This window comes from Giraffa tippelskirchi, chromosome 10, assembly GCF_054371585.1.
Source record: "Giraffa tippelskirchi isolate mGirTip1 chromosome 10, T2T-mGirTip1v1.2.pri, whole genome shotgun sequence".
In the NCBI taxonomy this organism is placed as follows: Eukaryota; Metazoa; Chordata; class Mammalia; order Artiodactyla; family Giraffidae; genus Giraffa; species Giraffa tippelskirchi.
In genome coordinates, this window is record NC_137284.1 from 71,090,639 (window position 1) to 71,106,295 (window position 15,657).

At 35.3% G+C, this 15,657-nt stretch overlaps 1 protein-coding gene across 1 annotated transcript in view; it reads right to left on the bottom strand.

Moving 5' to 3' along the window:
• Positions 1-1,385: 1,385 nt before the first annotated feature.
• Positions 1,386-15,657, bottom strand: part of MEOX2 (mesenchyme homeobox 2) — a 71,139-nt gene continuing 56,867 nt past the window's right edge. The window contains exon 3 of the mRNA XM_081537642.1: positions 1,386-2,788. Within this exon, the coding sequence (XP_081393768.1) occupies positions 2,564-2,788 (225 nt within the window). The 3' untranslated portion in view covers positions 1,386-2,563. The remainder of the gene's footprint in view (positions 2,789-15,657) is intronic.

Sequence of the window (15,657 nt, forward strand, 5' to 3'; positions counted from 1 at the left end):
ATCTTATATGGTGGATCATTTTAATACACTGTGAATAAAAATGATGCCCCCTTTTGGTCAGCCAGTGGCCTATCCTGCCTGGTGATTCTTAATGTTCTCTGTAGTCAAATTTCATTACATCATTTTAAAACGGCTCTCAACTCTCTAATAAAGGCATGGTCCACAGTACAAATGCTTCACATTTCCTAAATGTCATATCAATTCAGAATTACTTTTTCCTACTTCATTTATCATGCTAAATTGTAATTTCTATTTGGCCACAGTCCTTAACTCTCCTTTTAGCTACTTCTAAGCTGTACTTTCCTCTTATTTCTGGAAATTATTTTCCTGCTGAAATGAATTATTCTCCACTTTGTCCCTATAGAACTCAATTTAATTTTTATCTTTCCACTTCTCCAATTTGTCAAGATGCTTTGAATTTAAATCCTACAATAAGAAAGTCAATCCCCCCAAGTAGATGTCATCAGTACAAATATAATGTGTAATTCATTCAAGTAATTGATAGAAGAGTGTCTGTTTTCTGCCTGGAAGATGTTAATCTGAGCCCTGCCCTCTCCAGTTAATTTAGAAATATTGTTAACTGCTATGATAAAATTTATTATGCAAAGGGAAAAATGTGATATAAACAAATAATTTTATTTCTTGAATGCTCTGTATATATTATACTAGACTAAGCAAATTAAAATCAACCAAATCTATTTTTTATCAGTCTCACATTTCTAAAGCAAATGAAATCAAATAATAAGGTTTTGGGAAATTTCTACTGATTAGTTTTCTTTATTTTTATTTCTAATTAATCAGGGGGTAGGAGGAACTGCTGGATATTTCCAAATATTTGTGGTTAAAATATGGGATACATGAAGAACAGTGCCATAAAGTTATTAAGTAGGATGTAGGTATCCAATGTTTGCACAATCTGCATGATACCAAGCACAGTAAGTCAGTCTTGGAATTCTTATATTGGTAATTTCCTCTAGGGCTGAGAATTCGGATTAGCTTATGGAGCATATTTTCACATGAAAAACTCTGGATATTTTTGTGTAAAAAAATCATTGGATGAATTCATGTCTATTATATATAAGCTTAAAAATCTATGACTGGTTTTTCTCATTGTGGTGAATAATATTACTTTTCTCCTTTTATTTCATAAAACACACAATGAAATCTATTTGGCATATTCTTCAATTCAGGGAAATGGCTTACCATATGCCTATTCTCTACACAAGGATTTTTTCATAATAAAAAATTTCAGAAATAAAATTTAGATGATTCACTAATTATGATCATCTGCTTTTACACAAGTGCACACGAATTGGGGAGTTTCTTAAGTATTTACATTAAAACTTGTAAACATATAGGAAATCACAGTAGGAAGACCAAAATTATTTACAAAGGATCATTTATTTAACTTTTTTTTTTTACAAAATACAAAAATTGTTGTTCTGCATGAATACATGATATATGAAAAAATGTGTTTTTACTGAACTTAATTTGAAGACATTCAGAATTTTGCCTTCTACCAACTTGAGGAATCAATTTTGTTTTGCAAGTTGTCTATTACCATCGCCAATCAGGGGGGGAAACCCTTTTTCTTGTTAATTAAATCATATTCACAACAGCTAACATTTTATAGAAATAAAATCAGACAATGTCTGTCATACAAAAGCTCTTTCTGCAAGTAACTGATTTGCCTATGATCCTAAATTTTTTTCCAAGCTATAGATAGGAAGAATTGAGGAGCTAGGTAAGTTTTATAATAATGTATTAGCAGCAGTTGATAGAAAATGCAACATAAGATTTGTTTTGTCTGTGGTACAAGAATATTCCCTATCAGACTCTAACGTATTTTTCTCTACTTGAACACAAGTAAGCACGTGCTGATTGTTTCTGGGATGACAAAATGTATAAAAATACAAGAAGCTGGTTCTGTTTGTCATCATGAGTGGCTATTTTCATCAGCTAATATGAATGCATTGCTAAACGTAGTGAAGACAGGAAAATGACTTATAATATATACAGAGTTAAAATACATTTTTTTTTAACCCACTTAAGAATGATTTCAGGCACTGTGGCTGTTTGGGATAAAATGTTTCATGGTTTATTCTTGAATAGTAATGTAATTGTCAGTGCAAGCGAGAGCAAATACCTGCCCATTGTCACACACATGACCTCGGACATCTGCAATGTTCAAAGCCAGTTCATCTTCTGCATCTTCACTCTGGAGGCACCTTCAATACAAATGCTTCATAGTTTGCTCTTGATAGCAATTTAATTTTCAGTGCAAGCAAAAGCAAACACAAAGGCTGCTCACTGTCATACACACGACCAACATATCTGGAATATTCAAAGCAAGTTCACCTCCATCTTCTCTGTGGAAGCATCTTTTGTAAGTGGCACTTAGTGTAAACCCTCTATAAATCATGAAAAACAGACTCGGGATGCCTGAATTTAATAATATTAAAAATCAAGGTCATAGTCCTCTCTCTGTGTAAACGATGTTTGAGTAAGGCTTGCCATCACAACATTTCTTTCCTGAGAATGGAGCTGATCCCCTCTGTCTATATCATAAGTGTGCATGCTCAGAGCTGTGGTCACTGTCGCGGCTGTCTTCGTTTGCTAGCGAGTCCCCTGTTTGCTGGAGGGTGGCTGCACCGATTCCCGAGAGCTCTGAAGGGAGGAGTGTTCCCTTTTTCACATTCACCAGTTCCTTTTCTCGAGCGGCAGCGCCTTGCTGTCCTCCTTTTACCCTCTTCCACTTCATTCGCCTGTTCTGGAACCACACTTTCACCTTTAACAAAGAAAGGGAACAAGTGAAACAAAGAAAGAAAGTGAAATGGACAATTTTTTTTCTTCCATTTTGGTCATCAATGAAAAAAATGGCTTTTCAAAAGCTTTTACAAATACACTGTGAAGGAATGAATATGAAAATAAGTCACCATTGAATTTAGTCAGGGCCCGTGTTCATAATAATTTGAAAACATTCAGAAGGTACCAAGACCTGTATTTTGTATTTTATGACATGAGCTAAGTCGCTTCAAAAGACCCTGATGCTGGGAAAGATTGAAGGCAGAAGGAGAAGCGGACAACAGAGGACGAGATGGTTGGATGGCATCACTGACTCAACTGACATGAGTTTGAGCAAGCTCCGGGAGATGGTGAAGGACAGGGAAGCCTGGCGAACTGCAGTCTATGGGATCGCAGGGTCGGACACGACTGAGTGACTGAAACAACAAAGTTTGAAACAACAAAGTCCAACTCTGTGTGACCCAAAGGACCATAGCCCTGCAAGCTCCTCTGTCCATGGGCTCCTTCAGGCAAGAATACTGGAGTGTGTTGCCATTTCCTCCTCCAGGAGATCTTCCCCACTCAGGGATCAAAATCCCATCATTTACATCTCCTGCACTGGCAGGCAGGTTCTTTACTACTAGCCCACCTTGGAAGCCCATTTTGTGACACACCATGTAAAAATATAGGTGGGAAAGTATGGTATCATTTTAGGTTGTTCAAAGGTATTTAGTTTATAAAGAGTTTCTGTGAATTAGAAGTACCATTCAGTACGTGTCTTGGTCAAACAACACCCACTTTGCCCCCTCCCCTTCCTGTCAATTCCTGGACCAATCTAAAACACACTCAGGGAGCTGATGAAGCTCCATCTGGAACGTCGTTCTGTGCCCCTGCAGTCCACTGCTGCACTCACAGAGCTTTATTTGGCCATTTCACCTCAGGGTGAGTCCATCTTCTTTTGAACTATGCTTTTTCTCTGCTCTTAATACTTCGATTTTACATTACAAATATGTGATTCCGATTTCCTCAAAACAAGATCAAAAATTTTTCCTGGTATTGGTGTTTAGTTGCTCAGTCGTGTTTGACTCTGTGACCCCATGGACTGTAGCATGCCAGGCTTCCCTGTCCTTCAACATCTCCCAGAGCTTGCTCAAACTCATGTCCATTGAGTCAATGATGCCACCCAACCATCTCATCCTCTGTTGCCCCCTTCTCCTCCTGCCCTCAATCTTGCCCAGCATCAGGGTCTTTTTTCCAGTGAGTCAGTTCTTCACATCAGGTGGCCAAAGTATTGGAGTTTCAGCTTCAGCATCAGTCCTTCCAATGAATATTCAGGGTTGATTTCCTTTAGGATTGACTGGTTTGATCTCCTTGTTGTCCAAAATTTTCACTAATACTTGTTAAATGCTAATACTGAGTTTGTATATTATGTTAATCACATCAGCTTTGTAGAAATATATTTTCCTTCTAAAATCTTAATTGAAGTTACCTAATATATGACAGAAGTGATTTAGCATGCATGCACATAATAAAACAAAAATTGTACGTATGCATTAAATGAATATCCATGGCCACAGCCATAATAATGGCATCATTTCATTTTCTTGTTTAGGAGGAAATTAGTTCCTTTCCTATTGCACTTCTCATCTTTGTATATTCTTATTAAACTAAGTACTCAGTGTTCCTTTTACACTGCATTTCTCTGCCTACTCCACTCCAAGTTACCACAAGCTTGAATTTTGTGTTTATCATCCCTAAGCCTTTATTTGGGCTTCCTTGGTGGCTCAGTGGGTATAGAATCTGCCTGCAATGCAAGAGACACAGAATGTGGGTTTGATCCCTGGGTCAGCAAGATCCCCTGGAGGAGGAAATGGCAGCCCAGTCCAGTATTCCTGACTGGGATACCCCACGGACAGAGGAGCCTGGTGGGCTACAGTGAAAAGGGTTGCAAACAGTCTGCCACAGCTGAGCACACGGAGCACAAGCCTTTATTTGAAACAAATAAACAGAGACAACAGCTTGTTTCACCACATGGACCCTATAAAGTACTGTTTTATTCTTCTTGTCTTTTAGGTTTATCAAAATGGAATGCTTTTAACTATAAGACATGTTTTTTCTTTTTTTAATATTGTCCCATTTTATTTGGTTTCTTCTTTTTATTGAAGTATAGCTGTTTTACAGTGTTGTGTTTTTACTGCTATATAGCAAAGTGACTCAGTTACACATTCTTTTTCATATTCTTTTCCATTATGCTGCTGCTGCTGCTGCTGCTAAGTCGCTTCAGTCGTGTCCAACTCTGTGCGACCCCATAGACGGCAGCCCACCAGGCTCCGCCATCCCTGGGATTCTCCAGGCAAGAACACTGGAGTGGGTTGCCATTTCCTTCTCCAGTGCATGAAAGAGAAAAGTGAAAGTGAAGTCGCTCAGTCATGTCCGACTGTCAGCGACCCCATGGACTGTAGCCTACCAGGCTCCTCCGTCCATGGGATTTTCCACGCAAGAGTACTGGAGTGGGGTGCCATTGCCTTCTCCGCTTTTCCATTATAGTTTATCACATATTGAATATAGTTCCCTGTGCTATACAGTAGGACCTTGTTGTTTATCTATTCTATACACACCATTAACTCTAGGTTTCTCACCTAATCCATGTTGATTCAAGGCATGGCATTCTCTTTTTATGATTGTATATGATTGTGTGAATATCACTGTGTACCCACCCATTCCCATGTTCACAGATACTTGAACTATTTTGTTTTTTCTTTTGTAATTGATGCTGTTATAAATATTCCTGCAGTTGTGCTGTGATAAATGTGTGATAGAACTTCTCTGAGTATACATCCAGGAGTTGCCATCAGTGGGCCACAGGGTGTATGAACGTTGAATTTAACGTGATAATATAGAAAAATAATTTTCTAAAGTTTCATCAATTTTCACAGTCCAGAGTGTAAGACTTCTTATTGATCCACATCTTAGTGTCACTATTTGGATTTATAAGTAATTTTTTTTCCAATATAATGACCATAAATGTTATCTCACCATGTTCAAATTTTCCGTTTCCTGATTACTAATAAGGTAAAGCATCTTTAAGCATTTATGATCCATTTGTATTTCTTATTTTGTGAAATGCCTCCACATCTTTGGGTTGCAGTGAATGTTTTTTGATTTAATTTCATTCCTTATTTTGTTGTTCAGTTGCATTCCTTATGGACTCATAAAATATGTTCTGGACGCTAATTTAATGCTTTGGGGTTATATGGCTGTTGTTACAATCTATCAGCTTATGGTGCGTCCTTTCCCTTTCCTTGGGTATCTTTTGATATCTTTTAGGTATCTTTTGATGATCAGAAACTCTAAAATTTATTATATTCAAATTTATCAAATGTTTCTGTTATGACTATCTTTTTCATGTCTTCATTAAAAATCTTTCTTCCGAGACCATTAAGATACTCTTCTATGTCTTCTTTTAAAAAGTTTTAAAGTTTGCATTTCAAATCGAAGTGCTTAACTCTGACTATTGATTTTAGTGTATACTGCAAAGAAAATTTCTAAATTTACTTTATTCTAGTTGTATAATGGCACCCCACTCCAGTACTCTTGCCTGGAAAATCCCATGGGCGGAGGAGCCTGGTAGGCTGCAGTCCATGGGGTCGCTAAGAGTCGGACACGACTGAGCGACTTCACTTTCACTTTTCCCTTTCATGCACTGGAGAAGGAACTGGCAACCCACTCCAGTGTTCTTGCCTGGAGAACCCCAGGGACGGCGGAGCCTGGTGGGCTGCCATCTATGGGGTCGCACAGAGTCGGACACGGCTGAGGTGACTTAGCAGCAGCAGCAGCAGCATTTGTATAATAAGTTGTTCCAAGACCATTTAACAAATAATCCACCTTTTCCCAGAAATTATTGTTTTCAACTCTGTCATATGTCAAGTTTCCGTGCATCCATAGCTTTATTGATGCACTCAGTTGTTCTCTCCTTTTGACAAAAACATCATCTTAATAATTATAATTTCATAGGAAGTCTTCATATTTGACATAGATAGTTCTGTTTTATTCTACTCCAGGAATATTTTGAATATTCTCCATTTTCATTTTATAAACAATCTCAATTTCTGTAAATTCGAAGTACTAAGAGAAGCTAAAGAGAAAGATACTATATTTCTAAAGATGTATTTATTTCAGTGGTCTTCAAATCACAATAAATCACAATACTCCATCAAAATTAGTACAGTTTTCTCAGCTGCTGGCACAAAAAAAATCTTTAAACCCTGTCATTTCTCAACTCTGCATTTTCATTGTTCTATCAGACTATAACTGAAACCTTGTATTATACATTACCCATACATATATTCGGAGAAAGCAATGGCACCCCACTCCAGTACTGTTGCCTGGAGAATCCCATGGACAGAGGAGCCTGGTGGGCTGCAGTCCATAGGGTCGCTAAGAGTCGGACACAACTGAGCGACTTCACTTTCACTTTTAACTTTCATGCATTGGAGAAGGAAATGGCAACCCACTCCAGTGTTCTTGCCTGGAGAATCCCAGGGATGGTGGAGCCTGGTGGGCTGCCATCTATGCGGTCGCACAGAGTCGGACACGACTGAAGCAACTTAGCAGCAGCAGCATACATATATTAATCCACTTAATTATAAAAAAATAAGAAAATGTAGAAACTCAGAATTTGTACTAAAATAGATTGATTAAAAACAAGTGGATTGGTATTCTTGTATTATTGTTACTTAATTACCAAATGATAAGTTATGATTTTTAATCACATATCTACTTAGGGCTAAGTAATTGATAGGTGCTACATATGCACTTTCCAAACACGATTTTTTATAGATGAGGAAGTTGAGACTTAAAGGTTAAACGACTTGCCTAAGAACACAAAGATAGGTAAATGTGGTGCCAGAATTTAAACCTGGGGTTGGTTTGGCTTCAAATTGATTTTGTTTTGTTCCTGTTCTATTTCAAACTCATACTTTTAAGCCTTTAGGTTAGAAAAGTAGAGCATATAAAGTATGTGAATGCCATCCATATGATTAGTATCATTCAGGCAATTCTCCTACTCAACGTAATTAGGTTTGTAAGTATGACACTATCTTCCTGTACCGTAATTAGGTAATTATACTACTCAATTTAATTACCACTGTAAGCTTGACATTGCATGTTTCATTAGATCTTTTCCACATGAATTGGGCTCTACTTCTGGCTTCCCTTCTGTGTGAATTTGAGAAAATTATACTTCTCTCTGCCTCAATTTTCATATTTGCACTGTTGGAATAATGAGCCTTTCAAGATTCTCCATAGAGACATTTTCTCCATGGACAAATCCAGATGGAAGAAACACATCATCATCATTGTCACTTAAGAGTGAAACATCCAGCCAAAATAATCTTGGCAGAAAATGGGGGGAATAGATTATGTTAAATCTACACTTATTTCCTTTTTTAGGAGAAGGGGTGCAGTAATTCTGTAATACCAGTATAAAACCTGTTATGTGCAATTCTACATGAGAAAAATGTAAGAAGATGGTATGGATTTTAGAAACAGTGTAGGCTATTTTGTGTTGTTTTCTGTGTCCACCATGTGAAATTTTGCCATTTCATTTTCTTACAGTGTAATGAAAGACTTCATTATTAGCTTCAATAGTAGTTATGTAACCATTCATAAAGGGCTTCCCAAGTGGCTCAGTGGTAAAGAATTCTGCCAATGTGAGAGACGCAAGAGTAATGGGTTCGATCTCTGGATTGGGAAGATCCCTTGGAGGAGGAAATGGCTATCCACTCCAGTATTTTTGCCTGGAGAATCCCATGTAGAGAGGAGCCTGGTGGACTACAATCCATGAGGTCACAAAAGAGTCAAACATGACTAACTGAGCACAGACACACATCCATACATATATGTGGTTTACAGATATATGCATATAGGTGAAAGCATCTGATGATTATATGATAAATCTAATAATTCTAACACCTTTACATGTTTTCTCAAGGGATCAGGCTACATATTTCACATGGGAACTTCAAGAATTTAGTAATGGAACAAAACACAGCAAGACATGCAGTGATGAGTACACCCTATAAATTGTGAAGAAAAAGTACAGAAATTCAGTAGTCGGTGTGTCCAGATGTATTTTCAAACATACTATGAAATATTGGGACAAACTAAAATAAGGAGAGGAAGATGTGGGGGAAAAGCATACATTTTTCCACAACCATCACAGTATTAAAAACAAATCTATAAAAGTAATTTCAAATTAGGTCAATATTGCCACTAGAATAATAACACCATGGTTTTATAAATAAAGAAGCTTTATAGTTTAATTTATTATCACTTAATAATCCAGCTTTGTTGGCTGGATTAAAAAAATACTTTTGTAAGACAGCTAAAGAATAATCATTCAAATGCTTGACAATTTTTAAAATAAGAAAATTACTTTGATTAAAGTTTACAAGTTTGTTTCATATAAAAATCTGTATTTATAAACTAAGTACAGTTAAACTAATCTCATGCTTTCTTGGTGATTTGGAATCTCTATTTATTCACTCATTCATACACTCAGTATTACTGCATGCTTAGTAATAGGTAAGAGAGGTTAGACCAAGGAATGTATACAAATAAATAAGAAATAATTCCAGCCCTAAACGGCAGTTTGCTGACTGTATGTGAGGCCTTTGGCATATACTGAGATGCATAAAGATTAGTTTCACCTTTTACAGCATATCCTTAAATTGCTTGCAGTTGTAGTTGGTGTCATTGGTAATTCCCTAATAAGAGATTCCCTGAATGGTCCAGAAGATGGCATGAACTCTACCCCTACATTCAATGTCGCACACTGCTTTGTTGCCATACAATTATTATAGAAAATGATTTCCTTCCTCTGGGAATCTCATGATGTTATTGCTACTGGCATTCTGTGTGCCTCTGCTTTTTTTATCCTAGTAACCTAGAATAGTACCTTAGGAGCTGGGACACTGTATCATCAAATATTTTGCATACAACTAAAACAAATCTGCCCATCTTGGAGTATGATATATAAATTTTGCAAACTTTTATTGTTTTATTTGGGCTTAAAGTCAATCTATCTCATATCTGCAATTTCTCTGGAAATGCTGGTTAATTAATTTTTTATTATTTCCTTTTTTAAAGTTTGGCTCTAAGGCAAGATTCCATATAAAGTATATTTTGTCACATAGTATGATGAACAAATCAGATAAAAATTTCTCCCACAAGAATCTGAGTAATGAAAAAATACTATTTTTCATGAAATTAAAACAATATGAACTAGACTTGTAGACTCTTAATGACTGCATGAAGATAATATTTTTTCAACAAAATCTGCATAATAAAAAATAACAAATGAAATAATAGCCTATAATGTTGTAAACATTTAAGGTACTCAGTTATAAACCTTACTTTTCAGAATATCTGATTATTATGAAATCTCACTTTTTATCCCTTAGTTAACAAAGTATTTTGTATTCACATTGCCTGCATGATCAAACTACTATATAAATAAATATAAAAACATTTATTCACATATTAGTAAAGAAAAAGCTCAGAGAACCTTATTGTCACTAATTTGCTTAAATGATGTATTTCAGAATCTAGAAATCTAATTTTTCTCTTTAATAAAAATGCTGTAAGTGAGAATCATTCTTGGTATTTGTTAAACATTCATTTTATCTCTTTAATTTATTCAGTCATTCACATATGGCCTTCTATGTATAAGTTCATTTGAGGGTTCACAATACATAAGGAGAATACAAATGAAATATGTATCTGAATTGTCATACAATTTCCTAAAATGGCCTGAGGCAAAATGTTGATAGAAAGTAGAATCTACATGATGCTATTACCCATATTTATAGAATACCATAAATGTCTGTCTTTTGAAGAAACAATCATAACACATAACATCTGGATGAAAATAAATATTTCAGTGACATATCTAGATGTCTCTAAACATCTGGAATTTGTAGATTTAATATTCCAACTGTTTCTATTTGTATATGAACACTTGAAATACTGTAGACACTGTCTAACAAATATTTATTCACATCTTTAACATGTGAAAGCATGCAAAGGAGTAATTGTATAAATACAATTTGGAAATTTAATCACACCTGTGTGATTAAATTGATCATGGCAGCTGATCTAGTAAACCTAATGTAAACAGACTCTAGTAAGATATATCCAAGTAATTCAGTGGCAAAGTCAGTAGATGAACTGTAGAATTAGAGCCCAGATTTCTCTCTAAGGTAGGGATGAAAAATGGGGGAAAAGAAAGCTTTCTTACTCTTCTTGCCTGAATAGATTTGTATCTGATTAAGAGAAGGAATCCCTTGGCTGTTTCCAAGAAGTTCATGGGAGCTGCCAGTTGACTCTGCTGTTTCTACAGCAGTGCAACATGGGGTTGGGAGGTAGTGTGCATGCATATGTGTGTGTGTTTTGGGGGGGGTGGGATTGGAGGGTGAAGGGAGTTAGGACACATTCCATGACTTAAGACTGAATTCCTGCATAGAGGACTGCCTCTTACCTTTCTCCTCTATTTTAAAATGTTTATGACCAGGAAATCACTTCCTGGCCTCTATAATTTTCAGTTTCAAAGCCTTTTTTTTTTTTTGTCCTTAGAATGCCTGAGAACCAGGCTCGCTAATGTAGTCATAAAACATTTACTATTTCACATGTCTTTGGACAAACTGCATACACATTAGCCATTGGTAGCCATGGGCAAATAATATATTGAACAAGAAATAAACTCTTTTTTAGGAAACAAATGAAATTCTCCATAATAAACAGTAATGCAATGGGTACTATTACAAGTCAATCATATGTATTACATTCTCCTTTCCCAAAATGCAGCCAGAGTAATAATTCACACGATGAGCAAAATTCTTAGAGGAATTATTACTTTTATTTTGACCCTTTAGAAATGTTGTAGTAGTACTAAATGCTAACAGTTATACCTCTTTCTATCAAACAAGATGGAATTCAATTCAAATTATCATTTATGAGTGATAATTTACAGTAAAATTTCACTACTCCTAATCCTATTTCTACACAAGATTAAAAAAAAATGGATATGTCTTTTAGTTATTTGAAGTGAAATCCTGTCACCTCAGTAGATCATGAACAAAAGACTTCAGAAAATCTGAGTGGAAATATCTAAACTAAATTAGGCACTTTTCTCCATTACTGTGTTAAAAATTTCCTAAACAGCAGTTCTTGAATACATGGAATTTGTGTATTCTGATCCACTGCTGGTACTTACCTTGTTTCAACTATTAAGATCAACTAGAATGATGGCCTTTGTTCTCAACATCTTGTCTAATCTCTGGCTTAAGGTTTAACAATAGCAACATATCACAACCGGTGCATACTATTATAAGAAATGACCTCTTCCCTAGCCACAGTCTAATTTTGTGAAATTTATCAAATATAAATATTTGATTGAAACACAGAAACTCATCATTCTTATAACAGTAGAACACTAGCAATTCTTAAGATTCAATCTAATTAAATATTCTGATTATTTTTTGACTACCAAGTTTAATATTAGAATATATGTGAGCCCTTACTGCACTTTTATTAGATTTAGGGGCTGTCTCCAAAATTATTCTGAGAACTTGTAATGGCAATTGCTACTGTCATAAGAATATATACTGACACAAAAGTATTCAGTAATTTCAATAACTGGAAAAATTTTAAAAATGGAAAAAAACTGTCTTGCATAAAACTTAAAAGTGCTAGAGAGAAATGAAGTTAAAATCCATCCTAAATTGACTATATTTCTGAGGTTGTCATGAAGACTCTTAGAAACAGGGAGATTAACTTGTAAAAAGTCTCCTATAGCCAAATTGTCTAGAAATTGTCCTTTATTAGACTTGTGTTTATTCTTTTACAGATGTCATGGAACATATACAATGCTGTATATACATATTTAGATAACAGACCATCTCTTTAAAGTTGAACATACCAACACAAAAATTGAATCAGCTCCTCAAAATTTTCAGGAACTTCTTAGTAAGACTTTACATTATATGAAAAAAAAATTATATGACTGCAAGGATAATGTGAAAAAGGAGTAATCTTTCACAGCAGAAGATGTTTTTCTTTAACATTACACTTTAAATGATGATCTGTGTTGCAACACATGATACGTTTCAAAATGTTACTGTTGATTTGCTGATTAAATATAAATTAATTGTTTCCTTATTGAGGAAATTCCCAAAATTAAAGCTAATTTTATATTCCATCATCAACTCATTCACCCTATTCTCTACCCCCCCCCATTTTTCTGGTCAGAGCCCAATCATATTTAATCTCTCAAAATAGCAGTCATACCATGGTGTAAGCAAAAGAAACATCTAACTGTTACTCTAGATGACCGTTAAAAACTACTCTAAAGATATGAGGAAATACCTAAAATCACTGACTACACAAGGTTACCTTGAATAGATAATATGTCTGATCTTGCAGACATAACTTATTAGCTAAATAACTAAAAGTACTCATATAAATGTATAGAAATTAATCTACAAAGGAGAAAGGTTGTGTAAAATGCTGAGTAAAAGACAAAACCACTATTTACTTGGCCCAGGAAAAATTCTCCTTCATAGTCATTTGGAAAACACTTGGCAATGAGCCATTTAATGATTTATGAGTAACAAACAAAACATAATCCCTCTCATTTCCACTAACGGAATGTGATCCAACTAGGTGGGATTTTTCCATTTATCTTGGCAGTGGAATCATGAATTCAGTCTGTTTATTCCAGTCAGTTAGCTTACAAATCTGCAACATCGCACCTTTGATTAGCTTTGTAAAATGATTTTGTGGCATGGAAGGAGCTCTCATTCTTTCTTTATCTGGCAGGCTTGACTCTAGAAATATGTCCATTTGTGACACTCCTGTAGTTTTATGCAACTGCCTTCCCTCTCCATCCCACTGTGAGATATTAAAACTTTGGCATGAGTTTTTTCCAAGTGTGTCTGGATGGATGAAAAAGCCAGAATAAGCTTGTCAAACTTAAAAATACCTTGGGACAAGAGGGTCTTTAGACTGACTAGCTCTTCAAAGTATTCCAAGTGACTCTGCCAATTGAGGATTATTAGCTGTTGATTGAGAACAGTATAGGAGAATATGTTGTACATGTGAAGGTGTAAATTAGAAGCTGGATGTTTACTACAGTGATAACTGTTACACAAAACAGCATTGGGCTTTTCTGGTGGCTCAGACATTAAATGAATCCATTGCAATGCAGGAGACCTGGGTTCAATCCCTGGATTGGGAAGATCCCCTGGAGGAGGGCATGGAAACCCACTCCAGTATTCTTGCCTGGAGAATCCCCATGGACAGTGGAGTCTGGCAGGCTACAATCCATGGGGTCGCAAAGAGTCAGACAGACTGAGTGACTAAGCACATAATTAAAATATTTAAAGCTTAACTTTGTCCCAGTGTCTCCACTTTTATTGAACATAAAACAATTTTCTTTAATACCTAAGTGCTAATATGGAATTACTTTGCAGGATAAGCCTCTTTTCTCTTTATCCTTCTTCTTCCTCTTTGGCCAGATGGAATTCAAAGGGGATAATAGATGTCTCCTACCTGTACAGGCATTGCCATGTGGGAGACATAAACATAAAAGTGCAATTTCTTTGGAGATTTCAGAGCTGTTCCTCCAGATTGGAAAATTCGAGTCCTGAGTGATATTTAAGGATTTAGCATATATTATTTTTTTTCTAAAAGGGAATCTAATCATTATTTCAAATATTTACAATCACATGTATAGCCTGTTGTAGAATATGTGGCAGGTATATTGATTGGGACATGAGTTTGAGCAAGCTCCGGGAGTTGGCAATGGACAGGGAAGCCTGGTGTGCTGTAGTCCATGGGGTTGCAAAGAGTCAGACACCACTGAATGACTGAACTGATATTGATTGGGTGACATAAACAAAGGAGCAGTATCTACAAATAACATATCGGTTATACATATACATATTTTATAGGCAACTATGTAAGTTTTCTAAATAAAACTACATTTAAAATTGCTTCTGTTTATAAATTAAGTTTCATTTAGGAGAAAGTTATTTCTGTGAAATAATTTTGCTACTAGTGGAAATGATTCAATATTTGTTGCTTTTTCCCTTTACATTAGATAGAACATATCTGTTCTTGCTCTGTATTTAAATCTTGAAAGGCTTTTAAAAAACTGAGAAAAAAATATTTTAGGAGATTAAACATCTTATTAAAGTTTAGGCAAACATTGAACAATATGGGAGTAGATATAATATTCTTTGTTGTATACATTTAAGTTACTTTGATAAATGCCATGTTATTTTAAAGTATGGAAAAAATAAATCTTTCAGTAAACTGGAATTGAAAAATTGCAAATCTAGAATTAGAATATTTTACAGGTGGAAATCCTATAAGAGGGATGCTATTTAATATTTTAAATCAAGACATAGATTACATAGATAAGTATGAATGGCATTAATGCAAAATCAAAGAAATGGAATAGCTGTATCTCAATTAAAAGAAGATGAATGAAAAGTCTTCAACTGATAACTCTATGTTTATAATTTTAAAAGCCCAACCATGAGAAAATTAACTGAAAATATCTCCCTAGGATGAGAGGTATTTGTATTACAAAAGGATTAACTCACTATGCCTTTCATAGCAAAGAAGATTTTCCCCCTCTGAGTAATAGATTGTTTTATAGTTTATGCTAAAAGTTCTTTCACATTCATTATGACATATAAACCTTAGTAAAAGAAAGAGAAGGTAGTTTTAATTTCCATTTTATGCCTTGGGGAGATTGTTACTTGCCTAAGAGTACACAATTCCATCTGGCAAATCCAGGATTTTTGT